Source organism: Sminthopsis crassicaudata, chromosome 1, assembly GCF_048593235.1.
Source record: "Sminthopsis crassicaudata isolate SCR6 chromosome 1, ASM4859323v1, whole genome shotgun sequence".
Taxonomy (NCBI): Eukaryota; Metazoa; Chordata; class Mammalia; order Dasyuromorphia; family Dasyuridae; genus Sminthopsis; species Sminthopsis crassicaudata.
The window spans coordinates 728,573,300-728,601,036 of record NC_133617.1 but is presented as its reverse complement, the minus strand read 5'-3'; the positions used below and the strand labels follow the sequence as shown (position 1 = coordinate 728,601,036).

At 36.2% G+C, this 27,737-nt stretch overlaps 1 protein-coding gene across 7 annotated transcripts in view; it reads left to right on the top strand.

The window, feature by feature from the left end:
* SLC25A26 (solute carrier family 25 member 26) overlaps nt 1-27,737 on the top strand; it is a 137,674-nt gene that overhangs the window by 95,690 nt on the left and 14,247 nt on the right. For 5 of the 7 annotated variants that reach the window (XR_012485000.1, XM_074284155.1, XM_074284154.1 and 2 more), the window contains 2 exons: nt 6,786-6,830; nt 27,418-27,487. Coding sequence is in view for 5 of the 7 variants with exons in the window: in XM_074284155.1 (XP_074140256.1) it covers nt 6,786-6,830; nt 27,418-27,487 (115 nt within the window). In the remaining 2 variants the exon portion in view is untranslated. Of the gene's footprint in view, nt 1-6,785; nt 6,831-24,005; nt 24,119-24,168; nt 26,934-27,417; nt 27,494-27,737 lie in introns of those variants that run through there. The other 2 variants (XR_012485001.1, XM_074284153.1) reach the window with 2 other exon arrangements.

Sequence of the window (27,737 nt, the reverse complement as noted above, 5' to 3'; positions counted from 1 at the left end):
TTTCACCCAAGATAATGACAATGATGAGACATCATACCAAAATCTTTGGGATACAGCTAAAGCAGTAATAAGGGGAAATTTTATATCTTTAGAGGCTTATTTGAAGAAAATAGAGAAAGAGAAGATTAACGAATTGGGCTTACAACTTAAAAGGCTAGAAAAAGACCAAATTATAAACCCCCAACCAAAAATTAAACTTGAAATACAAAAATTAAAAGGAGAAATCAATAATATTGAAAGTAAAAAAACTATTGAATTAATAAATAAAACCAAGAGTTGGTTTTATGAAAAAGCCAATAAAATAGATAAACCTTTGGTAAATCTGATCAGAAAAAAGAAAGAGGAAAATCAAATTGTTATTCTTACAAATGAAAAGGGGGATCTTTCCACCAATGAAGAGGAAATTAGAGAAATAATAAGGAGTTACTTTGCCCAACTTTATGCCAATAAATTTGATAACTTAAGTGAAATGGATGACTTCCTCCAAAAATATAGGCTCCCTAGATTAACAGAGGAGGAGATAAATTGCTTAAATAGTCCCATTTCAGAAAAAGAAATAGAACAAGCTATTAATCAACTCCCCAGGAAAAAATCCCCAGGGCCAGATGGATTCACATGTGAATTCTACCAAACATTTAAAGAACAATTAGCTCCAATGTTATGTAAATTATTTGAAAAAATAGGGGATGAAGGAGTCCTACCAAAGTCCTTTTATGACACAGACATGGTACTGATACCTAAACCAGGTAGATCGAAAACTGAGAAAGAAAATTATAGACCAATCTCCTTAATGAATATTGATGTTAAAATCTTAAATAAGATATTAGCAAAAAGACTTCAGAAAATCATCTCCAGGATAATACACTATGATCAAGTAGGATTTATTCCAGGAATGCAGGGCTGGTTTAATATTAGGAAAACTATTAATATAATTGACCATATTAATAATCAAATTAATAAGAACCATATGATCATCTCAATAGATGCAGAAAAAGCATTTGACAAAATCCAACATCCATTCCTACTAAAAACTCTTGAGAGTATAGGAATAAATGGACTATTCCTTAGAATAATCAGGAGCATATATTTAAGACCTTCAGTAAGCATAATATGCAATAGAAATAAACTGCAACCTTTCCCAGTAAGATCAGGAATGAAACAAGGTTGCCCACCATCACCATTACTATTCAATATAGTACTAGAAACGCTAGCCTTGGCAATAAGAGCCGAGAAAGAGATTCAAGGAATTAGAGTAGGAAATGAGGAAATCAAACTATCACTTTTTGCAGATGACATGATGGTATACTTAGAGAACCCCAAAGACTCTGCTAAAAAGCTACTAGAAATAATTCAAAATTTCAGCAAAGTGGCAGGATACAAAATAAATCCACATAAATCCTCGGCATTTTTATATATCACTAACAAAATGCAACAGCAAGAGATACAAAGAGAAATTCCATTCCAAACAAATGTTGAGAGTATAAAGTATTTGGGAATCCATCTACCAAAGAAAAGTCAGGAATTATATGAGAAAAATTACAAAACACTTGCCACAAAAATAAAATCAGATTTAAATAATTGGAAAGACATTCAGTGCTCTTGGATAGGCCGAGCGAATATAATAAAGATGACAATACTCCCCAAACTAATCTATTTATTTAGTGCTATACCAATCAGACTCCCAAGAAACTATTTTAATGACCTAGAAAAAATAACAACAAAATTCCTATGGAAGAATAAAAGGTCGAGAATTGCAAGGGAACTAATGAAAAAAAACTCAGAGGAAGGTGGTCTAAGTGTACCTGATCTAAAGCTATATTATATAGCAGCAGTCAACAAAACCATTTGGTATTGGCTAAGAAATAGACCGGTAGATCAGTGGAACAGATTAGATACAAAGGACAAAAAAGGGTACATCTATAACAATCTAATCTTTGACAAACCCAAAGATACCAACATTAGGGATAAAAATTCATTATTCGGAAAAAAAAACTGTTGGGAAAACTGGAAATTAATATGGCAGAAATTAGATATGGATCCACACTTAACACCATATACCAAGATAAGATCAAAATGGGTCCATGAATTAGGCATAAAGAATGAGATCATAAATAGATTAGAAGAACAGGGAATAGTCTACCTCTCAGACCTGTGGAGGAGGAAGGAATTTATGACCAGAGGAGAATTAGAGATCATTATTGATCACAAAATAGAAGATTTTGATTACATCAAACTAAAAAGTTTCTGTACAAACAATACTAATGCAAACAAGATTAGAAGGGAAGTAACAAATTGGGAAAATATTTTTAAAAACAAAGGTTCTGACAAAGGTCTCATTTCCAAAATATATAGAGAACTGATCCTAATTTATAAGAAATCAAACCATTCTCCAATTGATAAATGGTCAAGGGATATGAACAGACAATTCTCAGATGAAGAAATTGAAACTATATCCACTCACATGAAAGAGTGTTCCAAATCACTACTGATCAGAGAAATGCAAATTAAGACAACTCTGAGATACCACTACACACCTGTCAGATTGGCTAAGATGACAGGAACAAATAATGATGAATGTTGGAGGGGATGTGGGAAAACTGGGACACTAATACATTGTTGATGGAGTTGTGAAAGAATCCAGCCATTCTGGAGAGCAATCTGGAATTATGCCCAAAAAGTTATCAAACTGTGCATACCCTTTGACCCAGCAGCGCTACTACTGGGCTTATATCCCAAAGAAATACTAAAGAGCGGAAAGAAACATATATGTGCCAAAATGTTTGTGGCAGCTCTTTTTGTTGTAGCTAGAAACTGGAAGATGAATGGATGTCCATCAGTTGGAGAATGGTTGGGTAAATTATGGTATATGAAGGTTATGGAATATTACTGCTCTGTAAGAAATGACCAGCAGGAGGAATACAGAGAGGCTTGGAGAGACTTAAATCAACTGATGCCGAGTGAAATGAGCAGAACCAGAAGAGCGCTGTACACTTCAACAACAATACTGTATGAGGATGTATTCTGATGGAAGTGGAAATCTTCAACATAAAGAAAAGCCAACTCACTTCCAGTTGATCAATGATGGACAGAGGTAGCTATACCCAGAGAAGAAACACTGGGAAGTGAATGTAAATTGTTCGCACTAATATCTGTCTGTCCAGGTTACATGTACCTTCGGAATCTAATGTTTATTGTGCAACAAGAAAATGATATTCACACACATGTATTGTACCTAGACTATATTGTAACACATGTAAAATGTATGGGATTGTCTGTCATCGGGGGGAGGGAACAGAGGGAGGGGGGGATAATTTGGAAAAATGAATACAAGGGATAATATTATTAAAAATATATATATATAATAAAAATTATTAATTAAAAAAAAAGAAAGAAAAAGAAAAAGTATGCTAGCATGAATTTATTATTTAAATATAATTTTAACATATCTTTTCTTGGTATTGATGATTATCATATCATCTACATTTCTCAGTTTATCTGTCATTCTTCCCTTTCCCAGAGAACAAGTCCTTATATCAAATAGAGAGAAGGGAGGAAACAACACATCCCCAAAAGTAGCAAAATATTGAAAAAAATTTTGAAAAAATTTCTCTGACATTAAATACAGTACTCCACACAATATATCCCTCTTTACAAAGGCCTAGGAGAAAGTAACCTTCTTAGGTGTCTCTTTCAGAGACAAACTTAGTCATTATCATTTTGCATCATCCAGTTTGATTGTCGTGTTGACCTTTACATTTTTATTGATAGTCTTGAGTGTTTTTATCATTTCTTTTTATGTCCCTTTATGTCAGTCAGTTCACAGAAGTCTTACTATGCTTTTCTGTATCACATCATATTCATCATTTCTTATAGCACAGTAATATTTGGTGTATATTAGATACCACAATTTGTTGTTAAGCCATTCTTCACATCGATAGGCATCTATTTTGTTTCCAGTTCTTTGCTATCACAAAGAGTGGTAACTCTAAATATTTTTGTGTTTTTTTTGTCATTAACTTCCTTGGAATTTTTAAATCAAAATGTATGGATATTTGTTACTTTATTTACATAATTCTAATTTGCTTTCCAGAATGGTTGGCCCATTCATAGTTTTTCTAATTGTATTATAGTGTACCATATTTCCATAGTCCTTCCAACATTGACTATTTCCATATTCTGACATTTTTGCCAGTTTGTTGACTAAGATAATTTTCATCTCAGTTTTATAGAAATAGCTTATGTAAGTAATCTCTGAATGCAAAGTAATGGAAAAAAAGAAATTTTGTGGGAAAATCTGTTTTTGAATGAGTATTGATTTTTTTTTTTATTTTCTGTTGTTCTCCCTTAGAATGAAAATTGGTGTATTTTTCATTTGGCATTTCACACAAGGTCCTTTTGAGCTATGCAGATTCTCTACACCCATTAGCTAGGACTAAAATTGGTATGATAATTTGTTGATGGTGGTGATCTCTATTTTATTCATTCAGTTGAGTAAATATTTGTTGATACCTCAGAGGGTAGCTGCTATAGATATTCTTACACAATCTTATTTCATTTGTCAAGGGAATAGCTTTTCGTTAACCCAAGTTAGAAAAGAAATGTGATCACTGCTCTTTAGTGCAAGGGCCTGATAACAAAGGAGTGTGTTTGACCTTTTTTATGGGGCTCAGAGATGCCTCATGGGATGGGTATATTGTTCCAGATGACAAATGTCCTCTGAGATTTCAGTTTGTCAGCTTAGTATAAGGTAGGGTAATTGATTTCTTTTCACTCCTACTTCCTATCCTACCAGTATTGGTGACACAGTTTCTGTGGCAGGTGCCTGTCAAGCTCAGTTTTGTTTGTCAGGCTAATTGAGAGATTCATATATTAGTCATTACTCACAGCAGAGTAGGCAAATAATACCCAAGGCTTTGGATTTAGAGAAAATATGAATATTAGAGTAACTCCCAAATGTTTTAAATAAAGTGAATCATCTACCAAAAATTACTAGTATGCATTTATATGCATATTAGTCAGTTCTAAAATATTCCCAGTTCAGTTTTCCACAGTGATTTCTCTTCATCAGAATCCTTTGAACAAATCCTGCCATTGAATTTAAGGTAGAAATTTATTGCCTATATTTTAGAAATGTCAGCTCTAGTGTTTACTTCTGCAGGAGGAATTTTCTGGTCTGCCCTCCAGAGATACTTTCTAACTCTTTGGTATATATTTTATATGTACTGATTTATATATGTGTTCTCTCTGTATGTAAGCTTTTTGAAGGCAAGGATTGTCTGTATATCCATCTGCTATCTGACTTATGTTTATATTTCATTTTTAATTTTGTAAAGCACTTGGCTCACATTATTGTAAGGTTAGTAGTTCAGGCAGTATCATCTCCATTTTTCAGATGAAGAAGCTAAGATCTGCAGCTTGCAGTGGCTAGCCTCTGTCATTTAGATAAAGTGATGGAACCAAGATTCAAATCCAGGTTTCCTGACTCATAAATCCTTCCTCCTATGCACACTGTCTCTCTGGTGATGTTATTCTATTTTCCATAATTTATAAGATTTCCTCTTCAGCATTTTTTTTCCTCAAGGATGGGAGTAATGCGCAAAAATCATGGGAAAGAAAGTTGAATTTAGAAAAGAGTAATTTGACTTGACAAAGAAATAACTCTACTTGCAGCAAAATAGAGACTAAATTATTAAGATCATGGGATCATAACTTTCTAGCTGGAAGGGGCATTAGTCCAATCCTTTCACTTTATAGTTGAGGAAACTGAGCCCCAGGTAACAGAAGTAGCTCACCAAAAGTCATGGAAGTGTACCAGCTGGCATAGCTGGATTCAAACTTAGTGTTCTTTCCACTGGGCCATAAATAAATGCTTTTTTCTTCCACTTAAAGTTGAGTTTCTCCAGCCTTTAACCTAGTCAGCTGCCCGTTTATAAACATATCCTATACAACAGCTTGCTTTCACTATCCAAAACCAATTCTGACTCAGGCTCACACAATGGTATGGGTGCTGTAGGAGATATACGGGTGAATAAGACATTATTTCTTTCCTCGAGGTGTTTTCTGTCTAATAGAGAAGCTGAAACATGTTTCACTAAGTATAATCTGAGGTAAAATATGACACATTCTCTGAAGTCAGAAATTCAGCTTCCTTTGACTGAGGGGGACAGATTCAGAGTGAGACGAATCATTGGATTTCAAATTTAAGACTCAAAAAATTTGTAGAGATCTTTTAAAAAATCTCTTTTGTAGCTTCATGGGAACTTTGTTTATATGTAAGCCAACATAGGGATTTTTGGTGTTCAGTCATTTCAGGCATGTCACACTCTTCTTGACCCCCATTTGGGATTTTCTTAGCAAAGATATTGAATTTGCCACTCATTTTACAGATAAGGAACTGAGGCAAACAGGGTGTAGTGGCTTGTCCAGAGTCACATAGTTAATAAGTGTCTGAGATCAGATTTGAACACAGGAAGATGAAGCTTCTTGGTTTCAGGCTTGGTGTTCTATCCACTGGGCCACTTTGATACCACTTAATTATAAATATGTTTAAGTTGAATTTAATAGAGCTGGCATAAAGTAGATAGTTCCTTTCAGTTCCCTGCCTCTAGTTATTATCGATTTAGAAAGTGAGCTTAATGGAATTTGCTTTGCAGTATGCATTCATATTTGTTTATAAGTGATAATTTACAGTTTATTTGTTAAACCATAATTCTTCTTCACTTATGCACTCTTATTAGTCCTGCCAGACTAATTTGTTTGTTTGATATGTTTTTGTCTCTTTGTAGATTCCTTTTTCTCTCGTGCAGTTTCCACTGTGGGAGTCCTTAAAAGTAAGTTATTAGATAATCTATTCTTAAGTTATTTTATTATTATAAAAAGTGATTCTTGTTATTATGAATGTATTGGATTCCTATGAGAAACGCTCTTGACTTACCACAAACATTCCTGATTTCATATAATTTGTGCATTTGTGCATGTTAAAATATTTCTATACCAAACTATGAGGAGAGAGAGTTGAGTTCTTTTTTTTTAATTATTTATTTATTTTTTTATTATATATTTTTTTATAATATTATCCTTTGTATTCATTTTTCCAAATTATCCCCCCCCTCCCTCTACTCCCTCCCCCCGATGACAGGCAGTCCCATACATTTTACATGTGTTACAATATAACCTAGATACAATACATGTGTGTAAATACCATTTTCTTGTTGCACAATAAGCATTAGATTCCGAAGGTACATGTAACCTGGGCAGACAGATATTAGTGCTAACAATTTACATTCACTTCCCAGTGTTTCTTCTCTGGGTGTAGCTACCTCTGTCCATCATTGATCAACTGGAAGTGAGTTGGCTCTTCTTTATGTTGAAGATTTCCACTTCCATCAGAATACATCCTCATACAGTATTGTTGTTGAAGTGTACAGTGATCTTCTGGTTCTGCTCATTTCACTCAGCATCAGTTGATGTAAGTCTCTCCAGGCCTCTCTGTATTCCTCCTGCTGGTCATTTCTTACAGAGCAATAATATTCCATAATCTTCATATACCATAATTTACCCAACCATTCTCCAATTGATGGACATCCATTCATCTTCCAGCTTCTAGCTACAACAAAAAGAGCTGCCACAAACATTTTGGCACATACAGGTCTCTTTCCGCTCTTTAGTATTTCCTTGGGATATAAGCCTAGTAGAAGCACTGCTGGATCAAAGGGTATGCACATTTTGATAACTTTTTGGGCATAATTCCAGATTGCTCTCCAGAATGGTTGGATTCTTTCACAACTCCACCAACAATGCATCAGTGTCCCAGTTTTCCCACATCCCCTCCAACATTCATCATTATTTGTTCCTGTCATCTTAGCCAATCTGACAGGTGTGTAGTGGTATCTCAGAGTGGTCTTAATTTGCATTTCTCTGATCAGTAGTGATTTGGAACACTCTTTCATGTGAGTGGACATAGTTTCAATTTCATCATCTGAGAATTGTCTGTTCATATCCTTTGACCATTTATCAATTGGAGAATGGTTTGATTTCTTATAAATCAGGGTCAGTTCTCTATATATTTTGGAAATGAGACCTTTGTCAGAACCTTTGCTTTTAAAAATATTTTCCCAATTTGTTACTTCCCTTCTAATCTTGTTTGCATTAGTATTGTTTGTACAGAAACTTTTTAGTTTGATGTAATCAAAATCTTCTATTTTGTGATCAATAATGATCTCTAGTTCTCCTCTGGTCATAAATTCCTTCCTCCTCCACAGGTCTGAGAGGTAGACTATCCTCTGTTCCTCTAATCTATTTATTATCTCGAGAGTTGAGTTCTTATTAATTAAAAATGTCTTCCTAAGCATGGTATGTACATTATAATACTCAGCCTTTTGCAAACTCAATCTCTATGGCAATAGGAAATAAGACTAGCATGCGAAATCAATTCACAAGTGTTCCCCAAATCACATGATGGGCAATGATTTTAAGTACTTTTTTTTTTTTAGTCCATAATTTCTCCCTTTTTTTTTTCCATACTCAGAATTACATAAAAAACAGAGGGGGAAGGAAACACAGCAAGCCCCCCCAAATTGCTCATTGATACTACTTATCCCATACAACTTTCCTTTGCGTCTGAAGGTCTAGTTGTTCAGTAAGGCAAGACTGTTGGGTTCCTTTCTCTTCGGTTCACCAAGGTCAATGATAAAAACAGCCAGTAGTGATGGAAGTGGCAGGGTATATATTGGAGAGTAAGACATCTTGCCACACTAAGGGTCATCCCTTGTCACACATCCCTTGTAGTATCTTCTCAACTAAGGAAATGACTCCCTGTGACCATGTAGAATTCAGTATGTTTTACATAATCTGCAAAGAATTAAATAGATACTCATCTCTAAGTGATTAGATACAATTGAGAGACATAAAATATATCTCAAAAAAAAAAAGATTATCAAAAGCTTTTTAAAATTGAGATTGTTAGAATAAGTAGAAACTTGTTTAGTTTTTCAATTTTTCTCATTGAATATTCAGAAATATTTCTCAAGTCATACTCATGTAGAATTTGAGTGTATCATTTGTTCAATGGAGTTGTCATTTTGTTGGCCATTTTTCTAGGTGATACATTGTGAAAACAGCTTTCCAAAATAGTGTCTTAAGGCATGATGTAATTGCTAGCCAGTGAAGTCACATTCCATTAGCATAACGGCAACAATTTTTTTTTTCCTGAAAAAAGAACAATGGAACCAACAGCTGTTCAGCAAAGAAGACTCATTTTGTTTGTGTCTCAATAACCAGCAGTCACACAGACTGCAAACAGCCTAGTATTCTCACACATCATCTTGTGTGAGATATTGAAGAGAAAAATCATAAGGTTTGTGACTTTTTCCACATTACTAATGTTTATGACATTCTGGTGACTTATAAAATGTCACACATTGCCTAGAATAATGAGAGTACATAATATACTCCATAATTTCCATTTATTTTCCCTGAGAAGAAATCATTTGATGTCTTCACCAGCTTTTTAATCTCCTGAAAATTGATTATTTAACACAATTTGATTAATTACATTGTTTTTATCTTATTATTGTTATGTGTTTATAGTTTAGCACTTTTAAACAAAACTTTTCTCAAGCCAAGAAGGATTAAATGATGTGAGAGGAGGATTTTTCCATTATTTTCATATGGTTGTAATCTTCAGAAAATGGCTTTCTTATCCTTACTCTTGTTTTGTTCTCATATCTTCATATTGTCATAAAGTGGTGTTGACATCATCACTTCCTAGTTTATTGAAGGTAGAGCAAAATAATCAACCTTCTGCCCTCCTTACCTGACAGTCTTCCATTTCTTGACTTTTCCTTTCTCATGTTAAGGTGTTCATGCACCATCATTTTCTCAGTAACCCTATCTTACCTATCTTACCTATCTAACCTAATCTTAAAGCCTCCTGTTCCTTTCTGGCTTCTGGTAAATCCACTCATCCACTTCCTCATTCTTTCACTCTTTCACAAGACTATTCTCATTCCTTTATTCATTCACATTCAACTAACATTAAGTATTTGCTCGGTGTTTGCTATTGTAGCTACTAGAAGAAATACCAAGTGGAGCTCAAGGTACAATTCCTATACTCACTGAATTTACTCTCCAGTAAAAGATTTCTTCACTTGGGTCCATGAATTTGTTTGTTTGGTTTTTTTAAACATTTCAATAACTCTTTTAGTCTATTGTTTCATTAGATCATTCTATATATTATATTTGTGATTTTAAAAACCCTGTTTAGGAAAGGGATCCATCAGTTTCACTGGAATGCATAAGGGTCATGATACAGAAAATAATGTCAAGAATCCTTTTTATAGCAGGAGGGTGACAAAACTTTAGAAAATTACAAAACCGAGTGTTCTGAAATTGGAGGGTGGACATTTGATACTGACAGAGGAGTCAGAGGCATTACGGGAAAGGTAGTGAGTGTTTGGGTTGTTCAGAAGGCAAGAAGAAGGAGGCCACTCCAGGAACAAAGGGCTGGATTAGCAAAGAACAGAGCGTTTAGGAAGGACAGAGAATTGTTCACTTTACTGTGCCTTAAAGAAAGGCATTCTGGGGGCATTCTGACAAACGAATTGGCAATGAGACAGTCAGTACAGAAAGACCTTTCCTCTTAAGTGGACTATCGCAGTAGCTATCCATGTGAGGTAAAGAGGACAATCACAATGAAGATAGGGCACAGATGAGAGAAAACAGGTGGGAGAGCTAATTCAGAGATAGAATTCACATGGATTCCATCACCGGTTGGACAAGAGTCAAAGGTAACACCAAGGGAGCGACTGAGTGAAGACAGCAAAGAAAAGCCGGGACCTTGCATGAACACTCCCCAGTTTCCCTTGGAAGAGCATTAAATAAAATCTCTAAGTGGATTTTGGAGTGACAGAATCTACAAGAATGAGAGTAAAATCATTGTCTAGCTCATGTATAATGTAAACTTAGAAGCTCTTGAGGAAAAGTCTGTCTTATCTGGGTAAAAGGGGAAGCACAGCCTTGTGCAGACATGTCCAGTCAAGTCAGCAGGAAGTTTTTAGCCACAGCAGAGATCAGCAGCAAGGCCCCTGGTCCTGCTTCAGCAGGCTAGTAGCAAGCCAGCTGTGAAGGCTCCAGCCCCAGCATGGAAAGCTAACTGCCAGGCTGGAAATCCCAACATGGCTGGGATACTCCAGTGCTATGTGTAATCAACCAGCACCTAGGACCCTGACACAAAAACCCGGTGACCAGGTCCCTAGCCTGTCCAGAAAACTCGAGACGGTACTCCCTGGACTCTAAGAGCAGAGTTCAAATTTAACAGTCACTAACTAGGCTAAAAAAAAACAAAACAGAAAAGTGACAGCAGGGAAGATCAAAACACAAACTCAGGAGACAACAATGTCAAAATGCCTACATTCAAAGCCTCAAAGTGAAAAATTACTATCAGGTCTCAAGACCAAATAGTCTTCTTTAAAAGATCTCAGAAAGTATTTTAAAAATCAAATAAGAGAAATACAAGAGAAAATGGGGAAAGAAATAAGTGTGCAAGAGAGAGCCAATACCACGGAAACAGAAGGATAAAAATCAACTAAAGAAAGCAGTTCCTTAAAAATACAATTGGCCAAATGTTTTGTTTTTTTTTAATCCACTGAAGAAAACAACTACTTAAAAAGTAGAATTGGCCAAATGAAAGAGGTAAGAAAGCTAACTGAAAGAAGCAATTCCTTCAAAAGTAGAATTGGGTAAGTGGAAGCTAATGAATCTGTGAGACAACATGAATCAGTCAAATAAAATCAAAAAAGTGAACAAGTAGAAGAAAATGTAAAATAACCTTATTGGAAAAACAACTCACCTAAAAAATAAATCCAGAAGAGATAATTTAAGAATTATTGGTGTATATGAAGGCCATTATCCAAAAAAGGAACCTGAAAAGCATCTTACAAGAAATTATTAAGGAAAAGTGCCCTGCTACCCTAGAACCAGAGGATAAAAATAGCTATTGAAAGAATATACCGATCACATTGTGAAAGAGATTCCCAAATGAAAACTCCAAGAAATACTGTAATCAAAATCCAGAATTTTCAGGTCAAGAAGCAAATACTGCAAGCAGCCAGAAAGAAACAATTCAAATATTAAGGAACCATAGTCCGGATTACACAGAATTTAGTCACTTCAACATTAAAGGATCAGAGAAACTTTAAGAGTAGAAGAAAAATTGGGAAAAGAAACGAGAGGTATTCAAGAGAGAATCAACAGCTTGTAAAAAAGACAAAAATTGACCAAAGAAAAGAATTGACTAGAGAAATACAATTGTTCTAATGAAAAGGGGAAAAAAAAAAACTACTGAATAAAACAACTGCTTTAAAGGTAGATTGGAAAAAATCATTAAAAACTAGAACCAGGCAAATGGAAACTATCGACTCTGTGAGACATAAAGAATCAGTCAAACAAGTTTTTTTAAATGGGAAGAAAATGTTAATATTTCATTGGAAAAACAACTGACCTGTAAATTAGATCCAAGAGAGACAATTTTAATATTATTGGACTACCTGAAGTCCACACCCCAAAAAAATCCCCAACAAATAATAACAACAAAAACAACAAAAAAGCCTGGATAGAATTCTTCAAGAGGTCATCAAGGAAAACTGCTCTTTAGTGAACCAGAAGGCAAAATAGTCATTGAAAGAATCCACCAGTCACTTCTGGAAAGAGATCCTACAAGGAAAACCCCCCAAAACATTGCAAAACTCCCGAACTATAATCTCAAGGAAAAAAATACTGCAAGTTGCCAGGAAAAAAAGAAAACAATTCACATATTGAGGAGCCACAGTCAGGATTATCCAGGATTTGGCAGCATCTACAATAAAGGATCAGAGGCCCTGGAATATCTTATTCCAGAAGGCAAAGGACATTGGATTACAACCAAGAATCAACTACTCAGTTTGACTAAGCATCATCTTTCAGAAGAGCTGATGGATCTTTAATGAAGTAGGGGACTTTCAATCATTTCTACTGAAAAAACTATAAACAGAAAATTTGATCTACAAACACAGAACTCAAAGAAGCATAAAAAAATAAACAAGAAAGAAGAAAAAAACATTATTTAAATTGTTAAATTGTTTACACTCCGACATGGGAAAATAATACTTGTAACTCCTGAGAACTGTATCTTTTATTAGGGCAGTTAGAGGGAGTATACACAGACATAGAAGATGAAAATATTAAGGAAAAAAAGACATTAAGGAGTGGAAAATTATTATACTAGGAAAAAAGAAAAGGAAAGGTAAATGGAGTAAATTAGATCACATGAAGAGACAATTTTAGTAAGGGGAAAGAAGAGAGGATGGTGAGCATTGTCTGAAGCTTAATCTCATCATTTTTGGCTCAAAAAGGGAATAACATTCACTCAATTGGGTATAGACATTTATATTACTCTATAGGAAATAAGAGGAGAAAGGGGAAAGAAAAAGGAGGGCTGGATAGAGGGGAAGACAAACACAGAAATAGGGGTAAGAGAAGGGAGGAAAGAGTGATAAAAAGAAGAGCATATTTGAGGGAGAACTTGGTCAGAAATAAAATACTACTAAGAAGGGATGGGGTGGAAAGAGAGAACAAAAATATAAATAGGAGAAAATAGGATGGATGGAAATACATAGCTGATAATCATAGCTGTGAGTGGGAATGGGATGAACTCTCCCATAAAACAGAAATAGATAGCAGACTAGAGTAAAAAGCAGAATCCTGCACTGTTGTGTATAAGAAATATGTTTGAAACAGAAATACATTCAGAGTAGGGGAAAAAGCTGAAGCAGAATTTATGACTGTTGGCTGGACCAAAAGAAGCAGGAGTAGCAATTCTGATCTCAAAGAAAAGCGAAAATAGATCTAATTAAAAGATATAAAGAAAGAAGCTATATACTGTTTTCAGATCAAGAAGCAAATACTGCAAACAACCAGAAAGAAACAATTCAAATATTAAGGGACCATCATCCAGATTGCCCAGGATTTAGTCATTTCAACATTAAAGTATCAGAGAGTAGAAGAAAAATTGAGAAAAGAAATGAGAGGTATGCAAGAGAGAATCAACAGCTTGTAAAAGGAAGGACAAAAACTGACCAAAGAAAAGAATTGACTAGAAAAATACAATTGGTCACATGAAAGAAAAAAATTCACTGAATAAAACAATTACTTTAAGAGTACCATAGACAATGTAGTGCTATCAATACTACACAACATTAGTTAGAAGTTAAGCCAGTTACAGGAAGAAATAAATAGCAGAATTATATTAGTGGGGGACCTCAACCTCCTCGTCTCAGAATTAAATAAACCTAACTACAGAATAAACAAGAAAAAAATTAAGGAAGTTGATGGGATCTTAGAAAACTTAGATATGATTGACCACTGTAGAAAACTAAATGTAAATAAAAAGGAATACACCATTTTCTCCATAGTACTTAGAACCCACCAAGTCATAGACTATAAAATAAACCCATATGAATCACTAGCTTTTCTGTATATTACCAAAAAATCCCACCAGCAAGAGATGAAGAAATTCTATTCAAAACAACTGAAAATATTATAAAATATTTGGAAGTCTACCTACCTAGACAAACTCAGGAACTATATAGATACAATTACAAAATAGTTTTCACAGAAAGTCAGATCTAAGTAACTGAAAAAAGAATATCAATTGCTTATTAATAGACTGAGATAATGTAATAAAAATGAAAATTCTACCTAAATTATATTCAGTGTCATATCAATCAGACTAAAAATAAAAAACAGACTAAAAACCATAGAAAAACAAAAGGTCAAGAATATCAAGTGAATTAATGGAAAAAATGTAAAGGAAGATGGTCTAGTCATGTCATATCTACAATTATATTATAAAACGGCAATCATCAAAAGTATTTGGTCCTGGCTAAGAAATAGAGTGTTGGTTGTATATGTTGGAGGTAAGGGAAAAATGGAACACTGATGCATTGTGAATGGAGTTGGAGACTGATCCACCTATTCTGTAGAGTAATCTAGAATTATGTCTTTGATTCAGCAATACCACTATTAGGTCTATATTCCAAAAAGGCATAAAATCGGGAAAAGAACCCACATGTCCAAAAATATTTATAGCAGCTCTTTTTGTAGTGGCAAACAATTGGAAATGGAGGGGATACTCATCAGTTAGGGTATGGCTGAACAAATTGTGGTTTATGAATGCAATTGAATACTATTGTTCTATAAGGAACATTGAGCAAGCGAGTTTCAGAAAAACCTGAAAGGACTTAAACGAACTAATGCTTAGTGAAGTGAGCAAAACCAGGAGAGTATTGCACACAGTAATAGCAATATTGTACAGATCAACTTTGCTCTGTTCAGCAGTACAGTGATCCAAGACAGTTCCAAAAGACTTATGATGGAAAATGTTTACCACACTCAGAGAAAGCACTATGAAGTCTGAATGCAGATTGAAGCATGCTATTTTCCCTTTTTTTGTTATTTTTTCTTCTTGTTTTTCCCTTTTGTTCTGATCCTTCTTTCACAACATGACTAATGTGGACATATGTTTAACATGATTCTACATGTATAACCTATATCAGATTGCTTGCAGTCTTAGAAAGAGGAGAGGGGAGGGAAAAAATTTTGGAATTCAAAATCTTATAAAAATGAATGTTGAAAAATAAAATACTATTAAGTGAGAAAAGAAAAGTAATATCAAGGTTTCAAAAATGGAAGACCTATGTTATAAGGAGACAGCGATTTGGGTAAAAAATGATAAACTCAAGCTTATACTGATGCTGAATTGGAAGTAGCAATAGGATCTCCAAGGAATGATATCTTCAAGGCAGCTGGTAGAATTGTAGAAGTCATCTTTGGAGCGGTAATAGCTAATTGAAGTAAAGAGGGGTGGATTTGTTTGACAGGACATATTTGAATCCAAGGGAGAAGATTGCAGCCAGTAGGATGAGATGATCAACAATATCTTCTATGCCAAAAAGATCCTGAGATGGTAGGGGGTGTAATATGGTGTAAGTAGCAATAAAAACTAAAAAAGGACCATTGAATTTTATGTTGAGGAATTATTTTATGTGTGAAAGAGCAGTTTCAAGAGAATAGTAATAGTAGTTAATTAGCCAGATTACAAGAGTTTGTGGAAAGATAAATATAGAAAGAGAGATTTGTAGAATTCTTTTTTAAATATAATTCCTTTTTTTTTTATTATGATCCTAACAATCATCAACATTCATGAATATTTCATTACACAAAGAATAACAGCAACAACAACAACAACAACAACAACAACAAAAGAATTGCCCATGATACTGGGTTTCTTTTGTGTAATGTTTATTTTAAAACAAAGTATATATTAAACTCAATTTGGTAGTAATTAATGGCTCTATTTGTGTGCCTTTTTACAGTAAACAAAAGTCAAACTTCTTTTTCCAATTGCTCTAGCATAGCATCAATTTCTGTTGCCTTTATCTTCCAGAAATCATCCGTTTTATCTGAAGTGGTATTAACTTGGTTTAAAGCAGTTACTTGGGGAAATATTCTTTAAATATCCGGATCATACACATTTTCTAGCTGTAAACTCTCACAAGCTTAAATACCTTGCAAGTATTTGTGTGTAAATATGAATTCAGCTCACAAGAACAAACATTAAGTGCCTTCTCTAAGCAAAGTACTCTGCTAGGTCCTAGGAGAGAGCCAGAATTTAGGGGAAAAAACATGTAACTGATATTCTTATTGGAAGACATGATTTTATATTATTATAATACAAAATAATACTTGGTATATGCAAAAGGAGTTGATGTCTAAGGAAAGTAAAAAGCATCAAAGTCCCCAGATGATGGAAGTTTGAGTGATACAGGATGGGTAGGAATTCTGCTTAGGGAAGGAAGGACAGAGAATATTCTGGGTACATGGACCAACATGAATAAAGGCTGAAAAATGCAGTACCTCCATGAGCACAAGGAATCATCTTGTGTGGTCAGAATGTCATGAACATGAAGATGAGAATGGTACATGATCCACCCAGCAGGGTGGCATGCTGGTTAAGGAGGGTGACACTTGGAGGGATGAATTTGAGCCCAGAAGGGAAGGACTCACAGTCCTGGCACTTATCAAGGGTCTACTCAGTAGGGCAGTGGCATCTCTAGGGGCCCAGGAAGCATCAAATCCTATGAGAAAAGGGGGCTATAGTTCTGGGAGATGCCTGCCTCCTCCCTCCTCATCAGATTGTTGGCTTACTGCTTTCAGTCTTGTGATAGTTGAGCTTCCCCATCCTTCAGGATTGATGAATGTCATAAAAAGTTATCAAAAACAAGCATTCTTAACCTTTTCTTGTGTTCTGGGTCCCTATAGCAGTCTGATAGAAGTCTATGGGCCCTTTCCCACTCTCACATTTTGAAATGCAGAAAATGAAATATAAACAACTTAAAGGAAACCAATTATACTGAAATGGAATTATCAAAACTTTTTTTTAAAATACTCACAAGTTCACAGATGCTCAAGTTAAGATTTCCCTGTTCAAAAATAAGATCAATTCTGTTTTGTGTGAAGGCCCTAAAGGCTGGATAAATTTTGCTTTATGACCTTCAAAACTGATTTTAATCTGCCTCCTCCAATAGACCCAAAGAGGTGGCTCAGCAAATTTTACCCTTCGATTTTGTTTTCTAGATGAGAATCACTAGGTCACAGAAATTCAGATTTAGAAGGGATATCAATGGCCGCCTAATTTTATCTACTTTAAACTACCAAACAATTGGTCTCCCAGCCTGTGCCTGAATAGTCTTGCCATGTGTCCTATTTTACAACTGCAAAGAAGAATCTAGAGCTGGTATAGATCTAGCTCAACATTCCGAATCACCCACTGCCCATCATTTTGCATCCAATTAGTAAATGGTCAGGATCTCTAAAGCCTTAATGTAATAGAAATGATGAGTAGTATTCTTGTCTTCATGGCATTTTAAAGCACCAGTTCTGATCTTGACTCTTGTCACTTAATGTCACTTGCACCCTTGTTAACCTGGCAGAGGTAAGTAATTTTTTTTTTTTTTTTGCCATTTTCATTATATGACTCAGGCCTTCCTTCCACTGGTACTGAATGTTGATAGAGTTATGGGAAACCATAAGGAAAGAAATAAGCACTTATATAGCATCTACTATATACCAGGCACCGTGCTAAGTGCTTTTACAAATATTATCTCATTTGATCCTCACAAAAACCCTTCAAAGTTGGTGCTATTTTTATTCCTGTTTTATAATTAGAGAAACTGAAAAAAAAAACTGAGGTCACACAGCTAGTGTGGATTTGAACTCAAGTCTTCTGTCGTTCAGGGTTCTATTCACAGTAGCCCCTAACCGAAGCTAGAATGTTTCTGCATTGTTAGCAGCACAAAGTTCATTGCCTGCGTGTAATAGCTATGAAAGTGTTCGTGACATTTTGCTGAGTATTTTCTTTGTGGAGGGTAACTCACAGAGGTGTCCTAAGATGTGCATAGCAGCATATTTATGATAAACAACCACAAAGCATAATTTTAAGAAAATGATTAATTAAATTGTAAACTTGATAGAGTTCTGTATCACTTTTCAAAACAGTGCATTTATACATCTGTTATATTGATGTAGAGGAAAATTTTACATGAAATATTGACTGAAATAGAACTACACACAAACTATGTCTATATATTGTGTTTGTATATATTTTGCAATTCCAAAAGGAGGTTTGGAGAGATGTAAAAGTATTTAGAGTTTAATACCTATTAGGGATGGAGGGGGGGGGTTTCTACAGTGGCTTAGATTGATGAAATTGTTAAAAGAAAACTTGTAATTTTTATAGTTTAAAGCTTTTAGAAACTTTTAAGTTCACTTAAGTTATAGGTAGCAGTTGATTTTCAAAATAAAACTATATATTTTTGCAACATAAAGAATATTGGACAATAATAACCAATCTGGATGTTTGAGAGATGTATGCAGTAGAACAGTTTTATTAATTTAATGCCTTCTCTGGGTCATGAAATTTCTGGAATAAACATAGACTGCACTAAGACTAAACATAGATGATGTCATCAATAGCAAGGTTAGTTTGTTATGATTTGAAAATTACATTTACTATCATCAAAATTATAGATTATCTGATGTTATGGATTTCTGAGTCAGTTACTGTAGATGGTTTTCCACACATGTATGTTTTTATATACAATGTATTATATGTACATAATATCTATTTTCATATCATATATTTAAAGGATAACATACTTGCGATGGGGACAATTGAAGACAGCCCAGATTGTTTAAGTTTTCATGCACATGAGCCAAAAAACTTATTTCCAGTTGGTTTTAAGGCAAAAGTGAATGGGGCTGGGTCTTTTGAAGTAGAAAACAAAGTCTTCTATTCAGTCTTCATTTTAATAGACTACACATGACTAAGAGTTGGTATCTTTGAGTGTTCTGTAATATTGGGTTTGGCTTTGTTTGTTTTCCAATCATGTGAACATTGGTGGGAAATGATGTTATCCTTTAAAAAAAAAAAAAAGGCAAACTAATTATTTCATGCTGCCTTTCATATGGCAATCAGTGGAGAATCACTTGGTGTAAAATAGGATGTCCAGATTGTTATTTACAGAATAAAACCACCAAATATTCAGAACACGCTGCAATATTATGATAAACAATAAGAAAATTATTCCAAAGGAAAATTAGGTAACCTTAGAAAAGAAGATACAATTAAAAATGTTTTTAACATGGAGGGAGGGTTAGAGAGAGAGAGAGAGAGAGAGAGAGAGAGAGAGAGAGAGATGTAAATGTGTGTGTGTTTGTGTATCTTTTCTCTCCTACACAGCTATAAAAAGAGTATTAAAAATGTTTATCTGGCTACTAATCTAACCATTTTAAAAACTTAAAACTACTGGTTGAAGTAAAATAGATTTTTTTAAAAACCCTTTAACTAGTCTATTCATCTAATTGATAACCATTTGAAAATTTACGCTTTGCTTTTATTGGAGAAGGGAAACTATTCAAATAAACAATTACAATCGAAAGCCACCATCCACCCTTTTCCATTCTTACCAAGTTTGCTCACACACCCCATTTTTCTGGTCTTTGCTTCTCTTCTCCACTTGTTTTTGCATTTGGAAGCCAATTTATGGATATGCCTCAAAATGGATTATTATCTTTATCTTTCAAATACTTCTGAAACCAGATTGAGGTTTTCCACTGGACATTTTTAAATTTCTTTCTTGTCTTGAATTATTTAAATGACGTAGAGTCTCCACTTCCCCTGAGCAACTATTCCTCCATCTATTGCAGTCAAGTATTGCTGTTTATCCCAAAAGACCAGTGAATATTCTCCTTTATGACGATTTGCAGTTTGTATGCCAGCTATTATCTTCTTCAATGTACCTGTGTTGGCCAACTTTGAATCACTGGGCAAAAAAAGCACACATCTCTTTAGGTTTAAGGAACCCATTACCATCCCATTGTTTCATTATATATAGCATGTTAAATCAGTGTTTTACTGGTTAAGAGAAAGGGAAAAGGAAGTTGTCTATTCTCAATAGAGAGTGCCACCAAATGCCCCAATTAGAATGTCAGAACGTGTTCAATGCTAATGGCCCAGTAAATGTGGGGATATGACTTGGAGTCACTAATACCTGAGTTCAAGTCCTTCCTCAGACACTTCCTGGCTGTGACCTTGGACAAGGCACTTCACCTGTTTGCCTTAGTTTCCTCATCGGTACAATAAAAATAATTTTTATTACAACAGCTTCCCAGGGTGGTTGTGAGGATCCAATGAGATATTTGTAAAGTGCTATGCAGACCTTAAAAAACTGTAAATACTGACCATTATTGAACAGTTTGGTACCTTGGATTTATTTTTATCTCTAGCAGAAATTAAGAGCTATGTATGGGTAACAAAGTGATTACAATAATTTTCTTTTCTTTTTTAAAAAAAGATTGATTGTTTTTGTTTGTTACATCACATTAATTACCAAATATACTCCTTTCCCTCCCTCACAAGATGTTTCTTGTCTTTAAAAAAAAGAAAAGAAAACAACAACAACAACAACAAAGAATTCCGCAGAGTCAATCAGCTCCTTGCCAGTATCCGACCACCTAACATACAGTGTTGCACACCCAGAATCTCCCACTTATCTAGTAAAAGAAGGGAGGTACCTTTTCTCATCTCTTCTCTGCATTAGAGTCAGTCATTGTAGTTATACAGAATTCTCTTTTTTATGTATTACTGTTTGCATTGCTGATTTATATATATATATACATATATATATATACACACATATATATCTTTCCTGCCTCTGAATTCTTCCTTTTCTTTGCATCTTTCAGGCACAGTAACATCCCATTATGTTCATATTCTTCTCTTTATTAGCCATATCCCAAACAAGAGGCACATATTTTGTTCTAGTTGTTTTCTACTAACAAAAAATGATGTGGATATTTTAGCATCAAAAAGGGCCTGTCCTGTCTTTAACCTCTGTTGGATCCCCAGAGGGATCTCTGATTTAGAGAAGGTGATCATTTGTCACTTTTTTAGCCTAACTCCAAATTGCTTCCCATAGCAGAACTCCAGCTCCACAAACAGTCCCTCCTAAAGGGACTTTTTCTTACTTTTTCCCCTTCTTGAGATGTGAGGTGAAAACCTCAGAATTCTCTTGGCTTACATTTCTGTTAGTAGTGAGTTAGAGACATTTTCCCCATATTAGTGCTATGTGTGGATACTATTCCATTTATAAATAAAGTCCTAATGTAAGCATTAGTTCAGGTCAATTCAGATCTCCAGTCTGTGTGATATTTTCTTGGAATAGGAGGGTGTTGCTGTCATATGGCCAGGAGCAAGGCACCTAATCCCTCCAGACAATTCTCTGTGATTCCTCTGAGAAGTCATGGAGAGCTTCCAGCCTGAATTAGTGGAGGGAATTACCTAATTGATGAAATCACAGGTGTTTGACATATATGTATATTTTCTCTTGAAGCACCAATGGAATTAAATTTTAGCTTATCCAAATCAGAGTACTTGAAATACACACACACACACACACACACACACACACAGACAGACTTGGGTTCTAGTTCGCCTTCTGAAATATACTACCAGTATAATTCTACACAAATCACAACCTCTCGACATTCTACATGATGATGATGATGAAGACTATCATTTATTATGACTTTAATATTCCCTTATCATAATAGATCTGATGGTTAAAATCCCTATTTTAACAGTGAGAAAATTAAGTCTGAGGGAAGTTCCATGATTTGTCCGACATCACATAGGTAGGCCATGTAAGGCAAGCTCTAAACTTGGGTCCAGAGCTCTGTCTTCCACACCACCTAGCTGCCTCTAATTTTGTTGTTGTAGAATAATTTCAAATCTGCGAAGGAAGGGAGAATCTTCTCAGGAACAGTCTAGAATCAGAATTGCAAGGGGCCTCAGAGCCCAATTAGCCCAGCCTACATCTCAGTAAGAATTCCCTGTAACATAGCTGGTAGGGTATGATAGAGTAGATAACTTTACTCTGTGCTTGAAGATTCCCTGTTAGAAGGCCCCCAGGACTTGCTGAAGCTCTTGAGAATAGTTCTGTTAGAAAAGTTCTCATTCTGTTAACCTGTATCATGTCTCTGTATGGCTTCTATGGGTTCTCTAGTTCTGGTTTTGACCACTAGAAAATAAAATTGAACATATTAGCATTGACTGGCTGTGTGGGTACCAGGATCAGGACACAGAGCAGCTTTAAGACTTTGCATTACTAGGAGCCCTTGAACTAACTTGGGATGTTTAGTCTAAAGAAGAGAGGATTCGGAGGGAGGGCCTGTCTTAGCAATAATTATAGTCATAGCTATCATTTATTTAGTGCTTTTAGGTTTGCAAAGGGATCACCTATATTACCTCATTTGATCCTACTGTTGTCAGATATTTCAAGGGCTGTCAAAGGGAGAAAGGATTAGACTTACTCTGGAACTAGAGGGCAGAAGCAGGAACATTAGAGTAGAAAAATGCAGATTTTGCCTGAATGTAAGGAAAAGCTCCTTACCATTTGAGTTGTTCAGAAGTAGAATGGGCTGCCTTGGGAGGTATTGGATCACCCTGACCAGAGACTTGTTCGGGATGTGAAATTGATTTTCTGTTCATGGATCCCTATTGAATTTCACCTTATTAGGTTCAGCATAGTGCTCTCACTTATCAAGGTCTTTTTGGATGCTAATCGACAAAATTCCCGGTTAGGTATGGTGTGAACTGAAAGGCTCTGAGATTCTTCCAGCTCTGAGATCTAAAACCCCTCTTTGCACATGGCAGTCTGTTGCCCACATACTTGAAGACAGTCCTCGTGTCCACCTTTCTTCAGGTCAGAAGCACTCTATTCCCTCTCTTGATGCTGGTCTGGTGTCCAGACTGCCTCATGCCATCCACCAGCTTTTCTGCCTCCTTCCTGAAGAGCAGCTCCCAGGACTGAACTTAAGGCCCGCCTGGTCCAGGACTCGGCGCTGCGATCGTCGCCTTCTCTCTGGACACTCTCCCCCTCCTAGGGCCTCACCATATACTTTTTACAGAACTCTTTTTTGTTGTCCGCTCTATCAGAGCCCGAAGTTCACAGGGAGTTGAGGTCAATGAGAAAAGAGGTGGGTGGAAGTCTATTGAAAGAAGAGAATCCCAGAAGGGGCCATGGCTTGGATAGGGCTAGTGGACATGGTAACAGCCGGGGACAGAGGGAAGGCAGAGCTGCTTCAGCTTCTGTTTTCTCTGCCAAGGAGAAGTCCTTCTGCCTTGGAAATGGCTGATGGGGAGTGCTACCCAAGATAAGTAGGACAAAAGGGAGAAAGCACTAGCTAACCATGTCAGGTCTAAGTTTCCTCCTCCAAATGGACTGTCCTCAGATAGGGAGTGATCTAGCGGCTCCCAGAGGCTGGGATCCAAGGTCACAGCAGGGCTCAAACATGGATCCTCTGGCCCCATATCTGATACTTTTTCTTTCTCCTGCTGCTTTCCCACAAAGGTTAGGAGAGGTCTGACGTTATCCGTTTTACAAAGAGCACAACCCTCTGGTCTGGTGGTGTTTTGTTGATCCTGAGTCCAAGCTGATGTCTTGACTTGCAAGTGAATTGATATGTAAGTAGGGCAGAGCTGCACAAATTCATCAACTTTGGTCTCTCCTCCAGAATCATCAGAGTCCAGTGAAGAATTGGGTCAAGACCACTGGTGATGGCCCTGGAAGCAGCGGGAGCCCTTAGCCTTTTTCATGCATGTTGTATTTTAAAAGGGAAACATAAATATGTCACTGCTTAAAATGTCACGTCCCTCATAGATGCTGGATGAATTGGATTCTTCCTTTACATTATAGATCTTTTAAGCCTGTGAACCTTGGGAAGTGATAGCATGGTTCCACTCTTCATTGAAAGCATCTTTTAGAAATGGACTCCAAACAGGCATTTTGAGGGACCCAGGGGCTCATTCTGAAGATGTTTTTGTAAATACCATAGCTATCATAAGTCTTCCTTTGCCATATTGTAGCCCCACCTTTGCTGTCCTTTTTTCTGTATTAGAATTTTTCATTCTTTAAAGTGGCATGGGGCACATTTCTTTTATTAATCTAGCCATTAAGACCCATATTTTAAAAAAAGAAGCTTGTGGTTTACTTTTCTCTTTCATGTGTACTTGTAAATGAATATTAATTTCAGTGAATAAAAAAAAGACATACACCAGTTTTTGTCCAGTTGTCTTAGAAGAGACTTGTGTGTTCTCCATTTGGCCTGAATTGAATGAAAAGCTTTGTGCTGACTTTGTGTAAATTATTCATGAAGAGCATCTTAAGATTTTGCAGAGGATGAATGCCTCGTGTTGAAGAGAAGTAAAAGAGCCTCCTTGTCTGAATGATGGCAGTTTCCCCCGGATATTAAAATTCTACTGTGTAATGATTTTTAAAAATTAGATTCAGCAAACATTTATTGTATACCTACAATGTATAAGGAAAGTATTATGCTAGACACTGGGATACAAAAATAAGACATTATTCCCCATTCTATATCCTTTCTCTAATCACTCTAGGCTCTTTATTGCCCCTACCAAAACCATACTTCTTTTCTGCCTCCATGTCATTTGTCCATGTCAGTCCCCTCACCTAGAACATTGTTGTCTTTTCTTTTAATTAAGCTTTGATTGCCTGTAAAATGCAGTCCAAATTGAAATTCCTTAGCCTGCTCTTCAAAATTCTCCACACTTACAATCCCAGTCTGCCATTTTTAGTCAAAGCTCTCATCACCCCTCAGTGTATCATCTTAGGGCTGAAAGGAACTTCACAGGTCTCAGTTGATCATGATCAGTCCAAACTATGGACATCCCACAATATCCTTTGAAATGATCATCTAGCTTCTCTCTTATCTAAAGCTTGAGACCATACTGCACTGTGTTCTGACCGGGGTCAAGGAGAGCAGGATTATTCCCTCCCTTGTTCTGGGCCCTGTGCTTTAATTAATGAGACCTAGTTGACATTTGTTCTTTTAGCTGTTGTATCACTGCTGGCTCACTTGAGCTGCTTTCTGCCCATATTATCTATACTCTATACTTGTGTAGGTATTTTTTTTTTTTCAATTCAGCTGCCAGGAGATGAGATGAGATGAGGAGGGAGAGAATCCCAAGTCTGAAGAACAGCCAGTAAAAAATGCCAGGGGTCATGGAGAGCATCATGTGTGGGGAACAGCAGAGAGGCCAGTTGTCACTGAATAGCAGAGGCTATGGGGTTGAGGTAGAAGGCCTGGTTAGGAGGCCAGAAGAGCTTTGAATACCAAATAGTTGATTTTATCCTTGATCTTAAAGGTGATAGGGAGCCACTAGAGTTTTTAAAATGTGTGTGGAAGGGAGGAAGAACATAGCCTAGAGGGTGTCATGCTTAGATTTGTGCTTTTGGAGGTTATATTTGACAGCTGAGTTGAGAGTGAATTGGATCAGGGAGAGACCAAGTTGTAAGTAATTGCAATAATCCCAGCATGAAGTGATAAGAGCCTATATTCTAAGGTGGTGCTGTGGTGGGAGAGAAGGGAAAATAGAGGAGAGACATTATGAAGGTACAATGGACAGGATTTGCCTACAGCTGGATATTGTTGTGTGCTTTCTAGAGCCTCCATGTTGGGGTGCCAAAATATGCCATCCGGACCAGCTCTATGGAGGATCTCAGGACCAGCCCAAGTGCTTGGTCTTAGTGGAGGAGTGATGAGGCGAGACTCCCATGGATGGTCAAGCATGGAGTCCATTTATTCCAAATTCTCTCATCCTTATATACCCTAATACCTCTCTGTAGCTATAGCAACACTGCACATGCACTAACTATATATACAGGACCACATAAACAGCTTGCTATTGTGTGTAGATGCTATCACTCTGCTTCAATCACAAAACACGTTGTCACTGCCCCTTGACTTCTCAGGAAGGCCGAGAGCCCTTAGGGGAGATGGGAAGCCAAACCAGACATTGGCATCAGGCTCCCTGTGGGCTGAAGGGTCTTGTCCCTCACCCAGAGTTTCCCCACTGTCTGTGGCTCTCTACAGAATATGATAGGATGAGTGAACAAGCAAGGATGGTACCTAGGTGGTAACCTGAAAGACTGGCAGGATGCTGTGCCCTGTGTAATAATAGGAGATTTAAGAAGAAAGGAGTTCTGGAGGAAAGGTAGATAATAAGTTCAGTTCTAGACATGCTGAATTTAAGATATAAACAAAACATTTGGTTTGATTTAATCTATCTGATTGATTTGAGTTGCTTGATTTGATCTTTCTAATAGGCAGTTGGACATATGAGTGGAGAGGTTTGGGCTTCATAGGTTGATCTGAAAATCATCAACATAGAGATGATATTTGAATCTATGGGAGCTGATGAGATTATAGAGTGAAATAATCTTGTGGGAGAACTGAAGGGTGTTCAGGGGAGAGTCCTGGGTCATCCATGGGGAGTGAGGTGGGAGTGATGGAAATTGTTTTGTCATCATTAACAACCTTGTCAACCAGTTAGGTCGATGAGAAAGGACTTCCATGTGATCTAATAAAAGAAAACCCCAAGAGACTTTCCCAGTCCCTGTGCCAGTGCATATGTGGTTTCATTTATTTTTATTAGGGTCATTTGGACCATATCTAGAAAATATTTTTAAATGTTTCCCTGTATTGAGGTTAACAAATAGATTTTTAAAAAATCTAGTTCCTGAAATTGGTTTGTTTCATGTACAGTAGAGACATATTTCCCACTCCTTATTGTTTTGGTAAATGGTTAAGTCCTTGGGAAAAGCACTTATGACATCACTAAAGAATGCTACAAAAATAGCTTCTCACTTAAGTTCCCATCCTCAGAGTTAACCCACAGGAGGTGGCTCAGCTCGAGTCGTCGACATAATGACTGGTGTTTTCCTTTCTCTTTCAATCTAGGCTCTCTGGTCACGGAAGCAGGACCATGTGGTCGACTCTTGGCAGTCAGCAGTTTGTGGAGCTTTTGCAGGTGCAAAGGATTATATTATACTGGGAAGGGTTGAAGAGGGGGAAAAAATGTGAATTCATAAGATTAACTGTGCAAAAACATTCTTTAGAATTTCCAGTTTGTTTAGAAGAAGACCATTCCAGTGGTTTGGGTTTTTGTTTTTTTTTGTTTTTGTTTTTGTTTTTTTGGGGGGTTTTTTGAGAGGAGAAATTTCCTGAGGAAAGGGGGGAAAAAACCCATTGGAAAGGTGTCCGCTCCAAAGACAACCAAT